This window comes from Phoxinus phoxinus (genome assembly GCF_949152265.1).
Source record: "Phoxinus phoxinus genome assembly, chromosome: 8".
NCBI lineage: Eukaryota > Metazoa > Chordata > Actinopteri > Cypriniformes > Leuciscidae > Phoxinus > Phoxinus phoxinus.
The window spans coordinates 5,868,995-5,889,142 of record NC_136883.1 but is presented as its reverse complement, the minus strand read 5'-3'; the positions used below and the strand labels follow the sequence as shown (position 1 = coordinate 5,889,142).

Below are 20,148 nucleotides of genomic sequence, written 5' to 3'. Positions count from 1 at the left end.
ATCCTTGTTGGGGGGGGGGGGGGGGGGGGGGGGGGGGCTGCACTTTTATTGTAGGCTACTTACAATCTTAAAAGTAGCCTATATTTTAAGAAAAACACCAACAACTAAACCTGTAGCCTACAAGCAGATCTTATATGAATATATGAAGAATGAGAAGGACAAAACGTGAGGGGTTTTCATAAAGCAAAGATTAAGGATTTGAGGACTGACACTTAAGGAAAGACATCAAGTGTACAAAAACACATTTATTTCCCATCACTAGGAGATAACAGTGGACACCAACTCAGAGACACGGAGGCGCATTACTGTACATTAACCGTCAATAATTACAATACTTATCATAGTACAGATACTTCTTTCTTTTTTTTACATTGTACAAGGTTGTCTCAGTATAAATAGTGGATATTGTATATATTTCCCTTTTTCAGGTTATAAAGATGCAGCAGTGCTTCACTGACAGATGTGCAAAACCCAAATAAATACTACTATGTCCATAAGCACAAGTTACATGAAATACACAAGTTCTCAAAATTCTCCAGTCATTTTATGATACACATAATAATATGAGGAATCAGCTTGAGGGGGGTGGGGGAATTATGAGTTTAACCTTCACCTGAACCTCATTCTGACTGGTGACTCCTTCCATGGAACAAATATATTGTAAGTAAAAGTTGATTTGGGTTTTGCTTTCGATCACATGTCTGAAGTAAAGTGATGTGAATATGGATGATCTGATCTGATCTTGGATGTTTGATGTTTAACTTATCAATGCCTGAATTATAATGGAATCTTGAGATGGAAGATAGACCGAGTCTCATAAAGAAATGACAATATCATATTTCACCCCAAAACCAAAGGAAAAATACATTCTATTTTGTATCAAGAAACGGAAGTCCTGACATTATAATCTATGCAAATCATAATTATTTCTTTGTTTTTTGGGGTGAAACGGGATCTTTCACGAGATTCACCTGCTAAATCAAGCAAGGTTTTTTTTTAGAAGGTTCATGAAAACAGAGCCTGATTGAAATAATTTAAAGGTGATTCACAGGCTTCGTAGCTACACTAAATTTTACTTTAAGAAAAATCCAGTGAAAGTGAAAATCCAAAGCATTCGACCCCTTTATTGTGGGAAACATGAAATTATTTTATAAATAAAAAATATTTTAAAGATCTCTTCTCAGTCTCAGTCAGGTATGAAAAAAAAAACTCTCTCTCAATACTTAAGGGAAAATTAACTGAATAAAAACAACAACACAAGGAACAACAATCAAATTAGGCCAAAATGAATATCATAAAAGAGGCAGGATGGCACAGGTTAAAAGTCATGATAGTTCCTGAAATCACACATGGATGGGTCTTTTTGGGTCTCTAGAAACACAGTTAATCACTCCAGTGTTCTGAATATATTTTATAAAAAACATCTTCACTATTTAAGTTTATTTTGTACTCTTTAAGGAAATAAAAATAAATCTGTTTGCTCATTTAGAGTAATTGATCTGTCCCCCTTCAGTAAACAACGGAGCGCTTCTTCACGTGCGATTCAGCATCAGGGTTTGGTAATATGAACTTCACTGGCCCCCGTCCCGTTGGTGGTGGTGGTGATGATGTACTGCGTGGTGGTCTGCTGACTGACGGCGGGCTGCTCCAGCGGGTCGGGGTGAACCTGTGCTACGGTGGACGGGACGCTCACCTGCTTCCCATCCAGCTCCGACTGTCCGTCTGAGATGACATAGTGTGTCTGCAGTGCACGAGAAACAAAACAACAGTTGCAGGACACCATCTGAAAGTGGAAGCCGGGTTGCTCTTAGTGAACGTCAGACTCACCGTTTTGACCTGACTGTTGTTACCGGCAGAGGTGACGGGGGTGCTGGCCTCCGCGATCACATACTGAGTGTGAGGAAGAGCCATCATCTGGATCTCAGATGCTTATAGGAGGAAAGGAGGGAAACACAATGCTGTCTTCATACTCACAGGTTAATATAACATTGACAACAGGTGCTTTTGCTTAAGGTACTTACGATAACCCCTGTAGTTCCAGTTGCTGGGAAGGTACGCGTGCTGTGCAGAACCTTGAGTCTGATTAGTGGACGTCTGTAGAGTCTGGCTCTGAGCCAGGGTCACAGGGGTCAGCTGGGCAGTGCTTAGCTCCTGGGCAGCTTGCTGAGAGGAGGGGCTTAGAGGCTGACCTGACACCTGATTGGATGGTAGGAAGTGTCAAAAGGAGTAGTGACAGTGAGTCTGATGCCACTAAACTACACAAAAGTACATGCAATTACATGCATTGCATATTGTTTTCCTACCAAGATTATTTACATATTTTAAATTTGTTGAACTGTCAAATACTCGTCATCCACTGATGATCCAAAATTATTTAATTTCTCATCATAGTACAACATTATGGACTAATTTTCTATTTTCGCAACAAAATCATTCCGAAGTGGTTGTAAAGGTTTTTTTTTTTCGTTTTACGTCTGAACGATTTAGGTACAAATGTTAGAATGCAAAATGCAATAATACTGTAAAATAAATCAAGCACTTAAATATAGTTTTATTTTACAGTACAATCTTAATTTTCAAATGTTAAACCATCAAACTTTTATTGTGGCAATATGCCTGAAAAATTTCGGAAAAATTCAGACATTCAGAAACCCGCAGTGCATACATTTAAAAAGGGGAATTCACCACTGGCAAGATGGGCTTTTAATAATACTTAGCTATCTGTGCTGTAGAAACACACAAAAAAAAATTCTGGTGCTACATGACTAGAGAAAACAGAAAAAGGCCTGTGGCGTTTCCGTCAAAAACTTCAACACCCATAATGCAATTTTGGCACCGCAGCTCAGTCAATCTGACTGTCCGTGGGCAGTAACACAAACTGTGTGGCTGTGTAGTTTAACAAATGGGCTGTGTTTCCCAAAAGCATCGTAATCCTAAATAGATCGTAGAACCGTTGCGGCAATAGTCTCTATGATCAACTTTGCTCACAATGCTTAACAGCCCTGGACAGTGCCGGGTAGATTACTTACAAAATTTTAGTCCAATACTGATTCCATATTACATGACAAAAATTGTAGTTAGTAACGTACTCCATTACATTACATTAATATAATCTGACTACTTGTTGATTACTTTCGACTTTACTCTTTTGTCACATCAAATTGAATAGGATAATATTGTGCATATTTTAGTGCATCAAATATTACATCACGTCAGCATTCTCAAATGTTTCGTGATGGAACTGAAGGGAGTTTGTGAGTTTAATGAATAACATGTAATCAATATAAAAGTAACTGTAGTCTGTTTACAAGTATTTTAAAATGTGATAGATTTCAAAAATTAAGTTCTTTTAATTAGATTATGATTAAATAATCAGATTACATGTAATCCCAGTACTGGTCCTGGAGTTGTCAAAAATGACGCATTTTCTTCACCTGGTAGACTTTTGCTGACAAATAATCAGAAATTCAGGTGACACAGAAACACTCCAAATTGACCATTTACATATACAACTTACACTGTAACAATACAAAGCTGGATAAAATTGGAGATTAAATCGCTGCCATGTACAGCCCTAAACAGCCCCCATATGCTGTAAGAGACCGCTGCTCACCTGTGCGTTGGCCTGCACTGTGCCTGTGGGCTCCGACACCTGTATGTGCTGAACCTGGATCGAGTGCTGACTGTAACTGTGAGGGTCATGTAACTGACTCACATCTACAGTAGAGTGCTGAGAGTGAGGAGAGGACGCCTGCAGAGACAAACAGACACAACACACACTTATCAAATCACATGTTGTCGGAAATCTCCAAAAACACTACTTTTCAGGAAACAGAAAAAAACAGAATTTAAACAGCAATGTCAAAGTTTATATTGTGGCTTTATATATGGTCAGACACTTGCATGTGTCATTGTATTATTAACACTACTAAAATCAAGCTCAAATGGAGTTATGAGGTTTCTGACTAACGAATTTCAGACGTTTTGTCCGTCATATTCGAACTGCCGCATCTGAGGCAGTAAATGCATTGCATTATGTTTTAACCAACTTACAGGTTATAAAGGAAAAAAGAGCAGAAGAAGAGATGATATATGCACATACCCAAAACAAGAGTTAAGATAGCACACAAGAGCTTGCTAGTAGCCTATAAAATCATCGCACAACACGTTAATCAAACCAATACGTTTGAAAACAGCCGTTGCAATTTAACCGCACAGCATTGGTCGATCTATCGATTAAAGTAACAAATCAACAATTCCTTAATTTTTTATTTAAACAAGCTTATGCGATTTTAAGAAAAATACTACAGGAGTGCCAAAACTAATCTCTGCACAAGTTTATTTTTTACTATTATAATACAAGAGATACTTTTCAGTTTTGAAGCTGATTGTGACCAAATACCTTTTGTTTTTTATCAGCCCTACAAAAAAAAATTACCTATCAATGCATCAGTGCATTCGGTTACTGCTTAGTGCTTAATAAACTACCAACTACCTCAGGGGGACTAACAGACACTACAGTCTGTTAAAAAAGAAAAGAAAAGTAACCTAGCACTGGGGATTTCTTGCTTTTTCCTGCTGTACCGAAACTCGTATCAAACTGTGACCCCAAAACTGAGTTACCGGTAAGTACCAAACCGTGACTTCTGTCACCCCTAATGTAAACAGAGGTATGAAGCACAAAGAGAACAAATGAAGTAAAAAAACAAAGGTAAGGAGAATGGAAGACAAATGAAAAGCCAGTGTGAATGAATGTGTCCGTACCGGGGCGACCTGCACCACCTGCAGCTGTATGTGCTGTGGCTGAGACAGGCCTCCTCCTGCCTGAGACACAGGGATGTACTGGATCCTCTGGAAATCCCCTTGTGCTGTGCGGTAGTCTGTGGTCAGGGTCTGGGAAAGCTCCGTCATGGCCTGTGTCAATAGGTCGGTCGTCTAGGTGAAAGACAGAAACTGATGAATATTGTGTTACATGACAGGGCAACTTTTTTTACCATCTAACCTGTAAAGTCTTTAAAGACTTCAGTAATATAGTGCATTTTTAAGTGAAGCAGAACATTCAGCAAGAAGCCCATTTCTTTAGAATAAGGTGATCTAATGATCCCAGTGAGATTTTTCTAGAATGTGAACATTTGAGTGTTCATGTTGCTCACCACCACAGTCTCAGCAGTGGTGCCGTCTGTTGTGATGACAGCAGGAGTGCTGCTGATGACCGTAGTGGACAGAGGTGCCTGGATGCTGTTGCTGTTGTACTGATATTCTGGATGCTTCTTACGAATGTGCTGGACCATCTTCGTCTAAAAAATAAAGATATATTAGTACACATAAATCCATACAGATTCACACACACATACTGACTGAGGAATGACTGTACCTTGCTGCTGTACTGTTTGGCACAGTGCGGGCAGCACACAGGTGCAGTGGCGATAGTGCCCGTCAGCTGGGTGTGTGTGCTCAGCATGGGGTCAGGCTCCCCCGGCCCGGCCGGACGCAGCTTTCGGATGCTGGGAGGCAATTCTGCCCCAGGGTGGTTCTTCAAAATGTGCGCCTTCCTCTTACTGGCACTTTTATAGACCTGAACAGGTAAAGGATGATAAAGATTAATGAAAAGAGTATACATACACATACATATATATACAATACCCGTTCTTGGCTTAGGTCAACTCTGATGAACTTGCCAAACCAAAAATTATTCAGACACCAGATATAATTTTGTGATATTTTTTCACTAGTGGGTGCAGGACACCCAGAAAATAAAGTAAACTGTGGCATATTATACCCAAAAATTCTTCATACAGTGGACTATGGAAATGTATACAAATTTGGGACCATAAATTATTATGACACTTTGACTTGACCATGTTTTGCTTACGTTTTTTTCTTTAATTGCTAATGCGGCCTTTTTACACCACAGACTGAACAAAATTAAGCACTGCTTGGTAATTGGTCAACCTAAATTGGTATTATCTAATTGTGCACTTAAATTTAATAGCTGATAACTATTCAACCTAATTCATTTGTGAGACAGTCTAACAGAAGGATGGCCAAAACCAGTGAAATAGTCATCATTTCTTGTCATAATTTATTACCATTTTCTAAACTATAGCGAATAAACTGCGATAATGTGAGAAATGTTGAAGGTGTCTGAATAAATTTTGGTTAAACTAAAAATGTAAATGTATATAATATATATATATATATATATATATATATATATATATATATATATATATTCATTCATTACAGAAATAAATAAAAAAAACTGGCTCAAATTTCCATGTTCTCCACTTTGTACTTTAAATTTTTCATAGAATTTTTCAAAAAAATATTTCCCAAGACCAAAATTTGAGTTAAGATATAAACTAGACACGAATGCACTATGCAGGAAGGAACATAGTTTTCAGAGGAGGCTCAAGTCTCTTGGCTCAAGGGCACACTGCTATTGTCTTTCTTTGGGTCTGCTGTAATGGCAGTCAACGTAAAGACCGAAGGGTCATTAAACTGTCAGGGGTCAAGCCCGTGAAGATGGTAAGACAGAAGTGACAAAGCTGAATGAGTCCAGACCTTATCACAGTACTGGCAGAAGTAATCTCTGTTGGGTTTAATGATGGGCAGCGTCAGCTCAGGAACCTCCTCCAATCGCATCTCAGGATGTCGTTTAGACAGATGATTGACCTGAGGACATGCGCAATTACATCATTAACGTGAGAAAACGAGCCACAAGTGACCTATGATTTCAAAAACACTGATTCTAGGAGGCCTGAGAAACAGCAAAAAGGTCAAAGGTCAATACCAGCATCCCTCGTCTCCTGAAGCCCATCATACAGAGTCTGCATTTAAACATGAAGCTCTCAAAGTCAGTGGTGGGCTCCTTCTGTTTCAGAGCTTTGGTGCGGTGGATGCGGTCCGCCTTTTTGGCCTCGCGTTCAGGGTTGTGCATCCTCTGCATGTGTTCCCGTAGTTTATCCTTCCTCTGGACAAAAAAAGAATAATAAATCAAAAAACACACAATTAAATGAATGAGAAGTTATATAATAACTTCTAGAATATATATATATATGTATATATATAAACAGTCTACGGCAAATTTCAAGTCTAAAGTGTAAATGCAGCAAATGTATTGGGATTCAAACACCAATGCATTAACATCACATAGCACAGCATTCATGTGTGTGTATGTGACTGCACTTCTGCATGCATGATCCTCATCTGGGCAGATGTGAAGCACCTTAAACTGTTTTCCACAGGTGGAGCACAGGAAGTCCTTGCGGTCCGAGTGGCGGAGCATGTGGAGTCGTAGTTTGTCAGGCCTGCAGAAGGCTTTATCACACTCCGTACACTGGAAGATCTTCTCTGAGTGGAAACTCCTCACGTGCTTCTTTACCTGCACAACACAGATATATGACTGACCAATGCCACATAATCGGATTAAAAAATCAAGAATATTGCCATGCAACCAGACATTAAAGAGGTCGAATCACTTTTAATGATTTTTTCCCCCTAGAAAGTCCACTTTTCTGTACTAAAAACAGCGATACTTTAGTTCATTTGACCATTTCCTTAAGTTAGTTTTGCTACTGTACCTTTAATCCTCTAAAGAGTCTTATATACGTTATTGAATATGAATTATAACTCTTTAACTTCACTTGTTTACTGGTTTGTAAATATTGTAATATGGCACTGAACTTTCAAGTAACGGATTCCAATAGCAGGGAAATTTCTCAAGTACCGACATCAATACCACAGTAAAAACGAATACGCTAACACTTTCTTTTATTAATAAAGTTTAATATTCATATAAATATTGTTTTTCAAGAAATTAGTGACATCACAACCACAGATTTCTGACTGTGCCGTTTAAAAATTAGATTACCGGTATTGGAATGGTAAAAAAATGACTTGAAAAAACAAATAGATAGGGCTGGGTGAGGCGGTTTAGAACTTGTATCCACATGCGTCTTATCGCACCTGTATGAAGTCTGTGAACGTTTTCTTGCAGGAAGGACAAGAAAAGCAGCCGTTGACCAGGTGAACCCCCACATGCACTTTGAGCAGGTCTAATCTGTCATAGGACTCGGCGCAGAACAGGCAGGAGTACGTGCGCTGGTCGGAGTGCAGCTGCAGGTGATCCTCAAGAGAAGCGTTCGTCAGAAAGCCCTTCCCGCACTGATGGCACATGTGACGGCAGCCGTCCCGCCCGTGGTACCGCATGTGCTGGTCCAGCTTGTCTTTATCTCGGAAGGCTTTCCCGCACTGGGGACATTTATAGGGTCGAAATGACTTACGGATGAATAGGTGCTGGAGAGCGGCATTCTGGGTAAGAGAAGAGAGAAAACATGGAGGAATGGACACTTCAGAGAGGAGAAGACAATCCGAGCAGGATGATGAGGAATCACTTTGATTACACTGAATTAATATGGTTTGCAAGCAATGACGTAATGCACTTGCTCGAGTCTGTATGTCACAGAGATGGCGGTTAAAACAAGCCCTTGTGTTTGCATGCTGAACACAAACAGGATTAAATCTTTCAGTCGTACTTATAGTTCACCCAAAAATTAACATTCTGTCATCATTTACTCACCCTCATGTTTATAAGACTCTTTTTAAATAATAAATTACAATACCTTTATTTACAGAACAACATTAAAATTACAATACTAATATTCATGACGGTCTTATTTTCTCTGCTTCCAAACGTTAAACCATAGAGCTTTTATTTTGGCTGAGAACTGACATCCTAAACCTCTCGTTCCGGTCAAACACGGTGACATGACGACAATTAAATGATGGCAGAATGTTGATTTTCGGTGAAGCTGTCCCTTTAACTCTGTTGGTTGATGAAGCTTGAGGACTGAACTGATACAGACAGATGTAATGGGGATGTAGGGAGTCAACACTGTATTGACTGAAGGAATAAGTTTCCTCTGACTCCACTCTGGCCCACATTAGACCTACCTGCAAGTCCACCTTAACGTGCAGCACGCAACAAAAGAGAAAGACACACACACACACACCCACACACGCGCTTCTGTTAAATAGCTCTAGCCCTCTTAACACACTACATTGCAGAGATGTGAGGGTGTGGGTCACTCGTGACGGGCGTATCTTACCCTGATCCTCCTCGCCCTCCTCATGTCCTGAGGTGTGAGGTGGGGGTCTACGGGACTGGTCTGAGACGGGTCCTCTTTGGGAGACCCTGGGACCTCTGTGGCCGGAGGTGGGGAGACAGAATCCCCCTCGACTTGCAGTGCCTCAGTGTGAGTTGCTGGTGCATCAAGCCCTTCCTCAGTCTCCGTCTCCATCGATTCGTCTGCCATCTCCACCACCTTCAGTCCATTAAGAGCTCCATCTGTCCTCTCCTCAAATGGTAGTTTATCTACAGACGCCAACAGCTCCTACAGCAGGTGCAGAGACAAGAATTGAGCACAGAATGCATTAAAAGTCCATTAAACCAAAACTTGCTAGTTTCCAAAAGGTCATAAAGAGATTGTGAACCTAATCCGATCTGCGTAAAGGGAGTCCGGTTGAGCTGCCGTTTACTATATTTGATGAGCTCTATGTATGTGTGTTGATCAATGTTTATATGTGAATAAAAGAATGTATGAGAAAAGCGCAATATAAATGTAATGAATAATTATTATTATTAAAAGACTAAATTTAATCTGTTCATCATAAAAAGGGATCGTGTCTCTTCAGAAAACTTAAACTGCTCGATTTATATGGATTAATTTCACGATGTCTTTATGGACTTTAAAGATTGAGTGGGAAAGTTTTGGTCACCTGGACTTTCAATGGAGCGACAGAAATTTCTCAGGTTTCATCAAAAATATCTTAATTTGTGTTTTGAAGATGAAAGAAAGACTTAAGGCCCGTTTACACCAACAAAGATAACTATAGTGTCCACACCAGCAATATCATTCTGTTCTAAGTGTGCACTGCAGTTTTGTCATCTGCCGCTTTAAATGCTCGAGCTCTTTAAAGTCAGCTGGATTCTGATTGGCTGTCAATATTTTGTATCATTCATCAGCAGGAAAAAATCGTTCTGAAAGTGATTCCAACAATATTATTCCTTTATGCAGTTATCGTTATTATTGTGGTGTGGACTCTGCTATTCTTTTATATTTAGAACAATTTCTTTATCATTATAGTTTTCATCCTTGGTGTGAATGGGCCTCTATGGGTTTAAAACCACATGATTTTCCGGTGAACTTTCCCTTTAACGGACTGGTCAACAGTACCTGTGTCTTGTCAGCACTCTCAACAGGAGTCTGTGGGCAGATGAACTTGGTACGCCGTCCCGGCCGCCTTGCAGCACAGAACCGTTTCCTGCCCCGTCCTCGGCCACGGCCCTTTGGCCTGGAAGAACAGAATATTAGTCAGACTCAATAATGAACTCAGAATAGGAGTCATTTATGTGCATTCAAACCTTTGGATGAGGTTCAGCTTGTCATCGTGCATGTTTAAGTGCTGCTGAAGCTGCTCCGAGCTCATGAACCGTCGGTTACACTCATAACACGGCCAGTTCTTCTCCTGCTCACGTAAAACTGACACAGAAAGAACAGGTTGGGTTAGAGTTGAACCAGGAACCACAACAGATTTTTAAAAAATATATTATCACTAACTGTAAAGATATTGTAATAAAGAGTGCTTTACATTTACAGGAAAACTAAACAATCCTCTTTAATATTATCTACAATTAAGTTATTTTAACCTGTTGTGCTGCTTAAATACTGGGTTCATTTTTTATTATCTTAAAAGTGCCTTTTATAACATTTATAATTTGAGAGTACCATACCAAAAAGCACAATACGAACTACCGAACTGTTAGAAAGTTAACCGTTATATCCTTAGTAAATATATAGTTTGTCATGTCTGTGGCTGTGTGAATGAATAAAGAGATGATAATTACAATTTACCTTTTCTCTCTTCATCTGTGACATCATGAACCTTTTGGTTGACAAACTCAGCATATGATGCAGCGTACCACACCTGGAGTACAAGAGTCATCACAAAATAATGGTTCACTGTGAAAAACAACCTTAAAATAAATGCAATGAAAAAATAAATAAATAATAATATATATGTATATATTATATAATAAACACATTACTATAAACACATTCAATATTATGCTAGCAATATAAAATTAAACATCTTGAAAATTGTTTTAATTTGGCCATTACGTGTCTTCGGTGTAGCAATTTTTTTGTTTTAATATCCAATTCAAAAAAGAGGGAATTTCTTTTTAATTTCAAGTCATATTGAATATTGTTTGAAATGCTGAAGAAATAATTAAATGTTTTTTTTTTTAATAAAGATATAATAATTATAATTGATGCAAGACAAAATTGTATTAAAGATGTCATTGTTATCCTTTTGTTTGCTATAGATGAGAAAGTTCTATCTTTCTGCTGACCTTAAGCTCCTGTTTGGGCTGAATGTTCTTAATGGTGGTGTAAAAAATGTCCGAGCCGTACTGATAAGCCACCAGGTTCTGCTCCAGGTGGTTCTGTGCCGGCCGGACAAACATCATCCAGTTACATCGCTCCTCATCGGACAGGTCGAACCAGAGGTCCTCCGCCCTCTCGCCCTCTTTCTCTGGGTCTAGCATGTATAACTACACAGCAGGATTACACATGTGAGACTTTTGAACACTTCTCATGATAAAAGTGAAGGGTTTACTCGTACTTTCAGGTGGATGTGCGTGTCCTGCAGTTCGCTCTGTCGCACCAGCGGCCCCTCTATAGGACCAAACTGTGTGCGTTTGGGGATGCGGCGCTTGGTGAAGACTCCGCCCAGGAAGCGGTCGATATACAGGATGAGAGGAAGACTGGCCCGAGCCTTGGACATCACCGGGCGGTTCAGGATAGGGTGCAGAGGACCGTGTTTTATACAGGCTCCAGAATTAGCATTATTACAGTCTTCACACCCTACACAGAGAAATAAAAAATACATGTTCACATTCAAAAGTGTCTTATGTATGAACCTGGGGAGCAGTTAGGTAACGACTTTATTTTGTCAGTAACGGGGTAATCTAACTAATTATTTTTCCCGTTGTTACAACGCCGTTAACGTTACTGGACGTTAAATGCGGTGCGTTATAAGCATTGATTGAATAAACTGAGTAATCCGATTCCAAACGCACCCCTGGCTCACAGCGAGGAGGTGGGTTAATAACGAGGTAAGCGATTATGATTGGCTAAGGCAGAGTCATGTTTCATGGTAGCCAATCAGAGCCAGTGTTTTTACACACATGCCAGCACACGCGCCAGGCGCCACACACACACACACACAACCGCTAAACAGATTTGACGGAGCAGCAGAGATGGCGAGTCAGGAGCAATCCGATGAAAAGTTGGTGGAGATATAAGCACTACTTCAAATTCATTGTGGTCAAAGGCAAGAACGTGCATGTAATGTGTACATTATGTCCAGGAGCGAAGACTTTGTCGACATCCGTTGTAAACAACTCTAATTTAATGAAGCATCTCACATTGACACGCGCATCTACAAAGCTAGTGGCAAAAAACACAGATACCTCCACCACAGATGCTAGTTCGCCAGGTTGTTTTCTTCACCAGTTGTCCCAGGTTGAGAGAGCACTTTATCTGGTGTAACTGTTTACTTTTCTTACAAAGATAATTCTTGAAGTGCAGGATAAACCTCTTGCTGTCTGTCGACGTGTAATAAATATCAAAAGTTATGTACAAACACCCGTCTGTTCTACTCATTTCAACCGACTTGTGAAAACTGCTCAAAAAAATCCAAATTCTTTGGATTATAGCAACTTTTTTTTTTAACAGTAACACAGATAGTTACTTTCCCTGGTAACAAGTTACTTTTATTATAGAGTAATTCAGTTACTAACTCAGTTACTTTTTGGATCAAGTAGTGAGTAACTATAACTAATTACTTTTTTTAAGTAACGTTCCCAACACTGCTGGGGAGTGAACTCACATTTTGAGAATCAAGAGAATTAAAACTGATTTCCTCTCACCACAATCTTAACCTGAGATTTCTGTCATCAATTACCCACTCTTTCATGTCGTTACAAACCCTTTTTTTAGCTAAATCTGTCAATGGAGGGACAGAAATCTCTCAGATTTAATTTAAAATATCTTCATTTGTGTTCCAGAGAAAAAGGGAAGGTCTTGAATGACACAAAGATGAGTAATCGATGACAACATTTTTGACATTTTTGTGTGAATTAACCCTTTAAGTGTTCAGTGCTGAACATCTACTCACAGAGGTTCTGGGGAGTGAATGGCTGGGGCGTCCTGGGTTCCCAGTCGTCCATGTCAGAATCATCGCTATCATTGTCTTCTTCCTCGTCCTCTGAGTCTACAGTGGAATCTGTGGCCCCCAGGGGACTCGACGAGGCCTCCGCCATGTTGGGGAGAGACGCATTACTCACAGCAAGTTGGTTCTGTCAGGAAAATAATCAGTGTCAGGTTAACATTGTATGAAATAAAGCATATTTTGCATTAGTGAAGCACTGTAGTCTCTCATGCCTGTGGCAGAACAATGCTAAGAAGTCTTTCAGGTGAACAATTGCATTATGGGACATGTTTAGCAGTGCAGTGTCACCTGTGGCACGGGTTCCAGGATCGCCTGTGGGCCATCAGCGACGTTGCTCAATACGTGCAGATTAGCGGTGTTCATATTCTGACCGCTGGGTAGCAACACAGTCACCTGGGGCAACAGATCACGTTAGTGGTCAACATCAATGGGCCATTGCTAAAATATTACATTTGCAACCAGATGGTATTATTTATATGGCACATGTAAAAATCTAAAAGATCATAGAATGCCACAGTACCTGTTGTGTTGTGCCATCCTGCTGAATGTAAGCCACTTGGGGTTGATCTGTAAACTGAACAGGCCCGAAAAAGAGCGGTAAACCTTTAGACCTGCTGTGTGAAACATGCTGAACAGTACATGTTTGTGATTATCTTTCATCAGGAGTGCATATGCAAGGATAATGTCAGTCATTATCGCCAAATTAACTCAATGTGATCCGATCATGTATCACTTTTGAAGGTGTGTATTTTGCGCTAAAGTTAATTTCTGCAATTAATATTAGCCGTTTAATGCATTAAAAATAATAAACGCAATTAGCACATAAATCATTCTCACTTCCTATTTGCCAGGGGTTTTCAAAGTGTGGGGCAGCTTCAGAATCATAGCACAAAAGAGGGAACATAAATGACCTTTATTTTGAAAAACTGTCCGACTAGCTGTCTTCCCCGTCTTACTCTCTCTCTTCTTTTTCATGTTTTTCTTTCCTCTTTTAGCATCCTGATTTTGTCCTCGCCATCTATCTGATGTGTGTAATGAGTCACAACTGTGAAGTGCCGCATTTCTAAACAATCCACAAACGTCTTGAGGGAACACACACGCACTTGGCACAGTCTGAGTGTATTCATTATAGTGCATTCTTAATAGATTATTGTGCGAAGAGGCCGTTTCAATGCCAAAATCATACAAGAAAGTATGGGGTTCATTCATCCTAACTGCTGCTGTTGATGTTGTTAATGTTAATCAAAAAACGAAAGAAAAAGAAAATCTTTCGCTGCTCTTGACAGTATTTTTCATAGCTTTATGAAGAATCTGTGTATGCAATACCGTGCAGACGCAGTGGTGTTTGTGCGCCATTGTGCATGTTGTGTTAGAGCGGAGGCCCACTGTCTTTAACTTTGAAAACCCCTGCTTTATGCTAATGACTTTATAAATACTAGCCAAAAAATGTTACCGTCACATTTGACCATTTGTTAGTTTACTTTTGTTAAAGCATTAACTAGCATTAACTACTGGGACCTTATTATATTAGTTGTTACCAAAAAATGTCATTAAACAAATATTTAAAACACTGTTGTAGTTTCTGCATTACTTTGGAGTTTCAATGTGAAAATATATTTACTAATTAGAATGTTAGGTGCGATTAATTACAGAAACCAGTGAGATTAATGTTTTTATTATTATTATTAAATCAATAGCCATAGTATATATAATTAGAGTAACATAATAGCAATAGATAATAGATGACTGAAAATTTGTCAAAATTGTCTCAACATGCTGTTTGTCTAGCAATCCCCATTCAATCCACAATGTTAAAGGTGCAGTAAGCGATTTCTGAAAAATGCTGTTGAAAGTGGATTGGACCGAGCAGCACAACACACTCCTTGTCTCCAATCTGGAGAGACCCAAGCGTTGAGACTGAGCTTGCGTTGTTCCTGCTTCACAGTAACATTGATTTTGCGGTTTCACAGAACCAAGATATGCTGTTGTTGTCAAGTTAGCTCTAGTAACAGGGCAGTTCTGAGTGTCATTGAGCATTATTTTGCTATGATAAAGAGACATCCACTCTTGCATTGCATGTCTGTGCATTTTGAGGGTGGAGCAATGAAGCGAGTGCTGTGTTTGTATGGCTTGATTTCAAATATCTACAGTGTTTTTCAGATATCGCTTACTACACCTTTAATCATGAACTCTAACCTTCTTCACTGGCAGCACCAAGGATCAAATCCAAACACCTTCACTGGTAGATGAGCTCACCTGTGTCCCATCGGCAGGGTGTATGTAAACCAGTGTGTGTTCGGCGGACTCAACAGAGGTGTAGGAGCTTCCGTCTGCAGTGTATAAAACCTGCTGCTGACCACGGTCTGACTGCTCTCCGCTGTACACGATCTGGGCCACCGCACCGGCCTCGAAGTGCACCTGCACACCCGGAACACACACAAAAAACAGGAGAACCTCGTGAAAACATGTCAAAGTGGGATTTCACACCCTAATTCAATATAAATATAAAAAGAAGTGCATGTTTTATTGATTCTATTTTTTAAAAATGTGAAACTAACTTAATAGTTTCTAGCTGACTCAATATTTGTACATGGATAATAAATCTAAAGAGAAAGGTCTGGCTGTACCTGAGATGTGTTTCCAGTGTCATTGTTGGGTGCTGGACTCCACACAGGTGACGACTCCTGCTTGGCCTCCATGGCAACCGTATGAGGTGAGAGCGAACACCTCCTTCACCTATCCACCTGTCATCAACCACCTGTGGGTTCATTACAGAAACTGACATGATTTATCGAGATTTCATTCATTTCCATGACTTGCATCATGAAAAACTCACATGGATTGATCACTTATCTGAATTTTGGGGGAACATGTCATAATAAAAGTCTGTATGATGGCAATGACCCTGACTAGAATATCCCTGTATAAGGTAGTATGCTGACCTCAGTAGGTTTCACTGTTAAAGTCACCCTGAAATCAAAATAGACAATTCTTGATTTTATGGAATAGGCCTACTGCATTAATGATTTTTCATTATTATTATTTTAAAATCAAATGCCCATGTAAACTTTATACAAAATAACTTCCTCTCCCTCTTGCAGCAACATCTCGGCTGCATCCAAAATCACGTTTCACAATGTGAAAAACAGACAGTACGTGACAAAAGTATGAATCTAATTCACAGTACTCATAAAGAGTAGGTACGAAAAGTACCGGTACCCGGATGACTTCTTCTGGCGAGATTCTGAAGTGTGCATAGATGCTTTACTATCCCATGAGGCCACGGGAGATGATTTGTGCTGGTAGGTCACGACTCACGAGATAATGACAACATGGCGAATGTAGTACGTCCACATTACATTCAAACTACACACTATATAAAACTTAATTTTTTATTAAGTCATTTCATATACAAAATAAGTACCTACTCAAGAGAGTATGCGATTTTGGACACAGCCCTTTTTTCTTCTCTGATGGCGCATTTAATGGCGCGAGGGCGGGATGAACTGTCACTCACATGAGATCGGCCAATAGCAAACAACAACCATCCAATCAATTCCCAACGGACAAAATTAGGTCCCACCCTACATTTTAGCTCGTTCAAGAAGCCATTTGACTGTTGAGGGTAACACATTACAAGTTACTCGAGTTATGTAATCAGATTACCTTTTTAAGTAACTAGTAAAGAAATTTTTCTAGTAAAGAAAGTTACTTGGTTTTCCTATTTTACTGACAGCTCTCCTGTCCCCATTTTGAGAGAAATTGTGAGTAAGTTCAGAGGCGTTCTGTGCGCTGTGTTTGAACATGATGCTTATTTTAGTTCTAAATGTGAACATGCACTCATCTCACTTGCACAAACACAGATTCAGTATTCCTCAGAATTAATAAAATCAGTGAAATGCAAATACTACGCAAACCTCCAATAATTAAATGTGTTAAATAAAACAGATATTTTTATGCATTTAATCTCACTTTATTGACCAATGTAGTTGCTGCTGACCTTGCTTATATTTTGAATAAGTAATTATGTAATGACTTCTAAAAAAGTATGTTCTATCTATATAGTATAAATGTGTGTAGTATGAATGTAATCTGGATCCACTACATCAGTTGCGTTGCTTCACTTCCATTCATAAATCCTCTCCCATGGGATAGTAAAGTGTCTATGCACACTTTAGAATCTCGCCGGAAGAAATAGGTCATCCAGGTAGATGTTGTCTACTCTTTTAGGAGTACTGTAAATTCGGATACACTTCTTTCGTCACATACAGTTTCGTCACCTACTATATAGTAGGGAGGAGGTATGCGATTTCGGATGCAGCCAATGCTTTCTCCTGCATTATATTCGTCTGTAGACCAGAATAGCTGCACAGCTGAAAGGTTTGTTTGAGCTGTACCCTCTGTACAGGCATTAATGTGCATTTTCTTCTGCCTTATTATTTCAAATTTGGTGTGAAAGGGCCTTTACATTTGTCAAAAAATAGATGTATTTTGTTATAAAAAACAAGCTCATCCCAGCCTGAGAAAACACAACTCATTAGTACTTTTCTTGAAAAGTAACAAGATTGGTTACCGTACTTTTTAAGGGTGGAACATGATGAGTAAAGGGAGTAACAGGAGTACTGGTAAATTTAAGGGAGAAAATACTGTAATGCATTACTTAATAATGAAATAATGAAATAACTCCCTTACAAAATAAAAGTGCTGTAGTGGTACTATGGTACTGAGATGGCATCACACCATGATGATAGAAGCCATGAAATGTACATGGTACTCCAATGTTCTTTAAACAAAATCCTGATTAATCTATATAAATGACATGCATATAGTTAAATAGGGTTTCTGATGTGAAGGGAACAGAGGAAAGCTCAAGCTTGACACATTTCAGCTGGTAATTGTGTTATTTGTGATTTATTGAAAGCTCGCTGTTTAACCCAAATACAGGCACCCCGTACTGGCGGTCAGTCTAATCACTGCACGGGGGTAGAGGAGATACACGGCTGGACAGAAAATCCCTAACAGCCGTGCTGAGAGAGAAAACACACGCAAACGCCTATAACCCCGGCCTTCTTCAAACCCTGAGACTAATTCAGAGATTATAAACGCTGTAATGGTGAATGAAGAAATCAGGGTGTTTGTCAGGCTCTCTCCCCCCCTGTCTAAAGCCTGCAGGTTGGGAGTTCCAGTCGGACTATACCACACAACCCGCAGCGGCACAAAAACATTTTCACTCCGGCATTATCAGACATTAACCCGCACTGGAAGCCAACAACGATAGTGGGATGAGAGCAGATGCACTGTTTGACCCGGAACGTCAATGCGGTGTCGTTTTAATCGAGCGCATTGGTTTCATGGAGGTTTTTGAATGCGGGACAGGGGCGCTTGGCTCCCCGCTCATAGATGAGCTCGGCCGGCGGGCGCGCTCAGTGAGTGTCTGCAGCAGAATGAGGAAGACACGCCACGACTCCATTTTGGGTGGGACTAAGACAACAACAAAGCACGGCGAAGACACTCAACAAAATATATCTACACCCTAATCGACCGTCCAACGGAAAACAGGCTGTGAATTGTACGTGACACTTACTGAGAGACGATCCTGAATCCCCGCTTAAGCTTCGGGTGCGGATTTCCCGATAGTTTTGAGCATTTTTAGGAAAAGGTTGAAGTGGGTCTTCCCTCTGAATGGTAGCTGCAGAGATGGCTGCCTTGCATATATTAACATAACCTACCTAGCAACAGATTCGCGGCCCCGGGCGACGATATGCACATTGTTATATATAAATATATCGATGGAGTTTTTCAGGAACGATAGGGATAAGGTAATATATTTGCTGTGGTGGTTAAATTACGCGTCGGTCAATTTTGATATGTATAGATTGTTTTTCATGTCAAGATAATTGGTATTTTATGCTCGTAAGGCATTTTCCTTTCAGCGCCAATGAGAATTTTCCGCCATTTCTCCCAACCAATGAAAAACAGAAAAAACGTGTTCGAGTCCGTCCAATGAGAAAAAAGAGAACGTGCCAGACCCACCAATGACATTTCTAAGCGCGTCACACAAGCAAGCACGTATGGATGTGTAGTGTATGTAGGCACGTACACATGTATATTTTATATATAATGTGTGTGTTTTCTAATCTCTAAAGGTGGTGATGCACATTGCAACTTTTTTGAGCAATGTTGCTTTGGCACTTTCCCGTTTAATTTCTATCTGGATACTTTAGATTGGCCGTGGGCCCTGTCTCGGCAACATTGCTCAATGAAAGCCACCTTTAGAGCTCATTTGATCAATACAAATGCAGTTTTTGCGTGTTAACTGAAATCGGTCTACTTTCATCAGAGATAAGAACATTTATTAAGTTATATACTGATACACAAAGCAGAATAAAGACGACACAATGACACGTACATGGAAGTAGTGAATTTATTGATGTTTCCCACCTGTAACCAAGAAGCCATTTTCCACTGGATTCAATCATATTTTACTTCTAATATATGAACTTTGTATTATTTTCCCCTCACCCCTACGACCATTTCCACAATCAAGCAGGCAATGACAAGGTCCAAGATTGGAGCCATTTAGGTGCATAGTGAAAGTCACATACAGAAATACTGTCACAGGAAGAGGGAAAAGAATAGAAAACAAAAGAAGAGAATAAACTTAAAAATATATCATAACATCTCATATAAGAACAATGCACACCACAGGATGTCCTTGATAAAAGCCATGATTGCAACATCAACTATACAGGCATACAAAGACATTGCTAAGAAGGGGGGAAGAGAGAGAAAAAAAATATAGATACATTTTTCCTTGCCTTCCATATTAGTGGACATGCAAAACATTTC

The 20,148-nt window shown here is 39.7% G+C and overlaps 1 protein-coding gene across 2 annotated transcripts; it reads right to left on the bottom strand.

Annotated features, from left to right (window-relative positions):
- Window positions 1-214: 214 nt before the first annotated feature.
- Window positions 215-19,177, bottom strand: prdm10 (PR domain containing 10). Of its 2 annotated transcripts, XM_079621237.1 has the most exons (23): window positions 18,884-19,177; window positions 15,927-16,057; window positions 15,556-15,717; window positions 13,820-13,873; window positions 13,588-13,692; window positions 13,246-13,426; window positions 11,689-11,930; window positions 11,417-11,617; window positions 10,917-10,989; window positions 10,427-10,544; window positions 10,239-10,356; window positions 9,111-9,395; window positions 7,969-8,313; window positions 7,229-7,384; window positions 6,794-6,973; window positions 6,565-6,675; window positions 5,375-5,575; window positions 5,154-5,297; window positions 4,765-4,935; window positions 3,614-3,751; window positions 2,022-2,196; window positions 1,828-1,928; window positions 215-1,741 (listed from the first exon to the last, which is right to left on the bottom strand). In XM_079621237.1, the coding sequence occupies exons 2-23, from the start codon at window positions 15,996-15,998 to the stop codon at window positions 1,550-1,552; spliced, it is 3,525 nt and encodes a 1,174-aa protein (XP_079477363.1). In that variant the 5' UTR covers window positions 15,999-16,057; window positions 18,884-19,177; the 3' UTR covers window positions 215-1,549. The 2 variants fall into 2 exon arrangements, with proteins under 2 accessions (XP_079477363.1, XP_079477364.1); XM_079621238.1 differs by lacking the exons at window positions 15,927-16,057; window positions 18,884-19,177 and having other exon boundaries at window positions 15,496-15,567.
- Window positions 19,178-20,148: the final 971 nt, after the last annotated feature.

What these genes read in the sequence shown, in the direction of transcription:
- prdm10 (XM_079621237.1), bottom strand. Translation starts at nt 15,998, where the DNA reads ATGGAGGCCAAGCAGGAGTCGTCACCTGTGTGGAGTCCAGCACCCAAC. An exon ending in ACCCTGCCGATGGGACACAG is followed by an intron (nt 13,874 to 15,555) that starts GTGAGCTCATCT and finishes GGGCCTGTTCAG; the next exon opens with TTTACAGATCAACCCCAAGT. An exon ending in CGTTCACAGACTTCATACAG is followed by an intron (nt 7,385 to 7,968) that starts GTGCGATAAGAC and finishes TGTGTTGTGCAG; the next exon opens with GTAAAGAAGCACGTGAGGAG.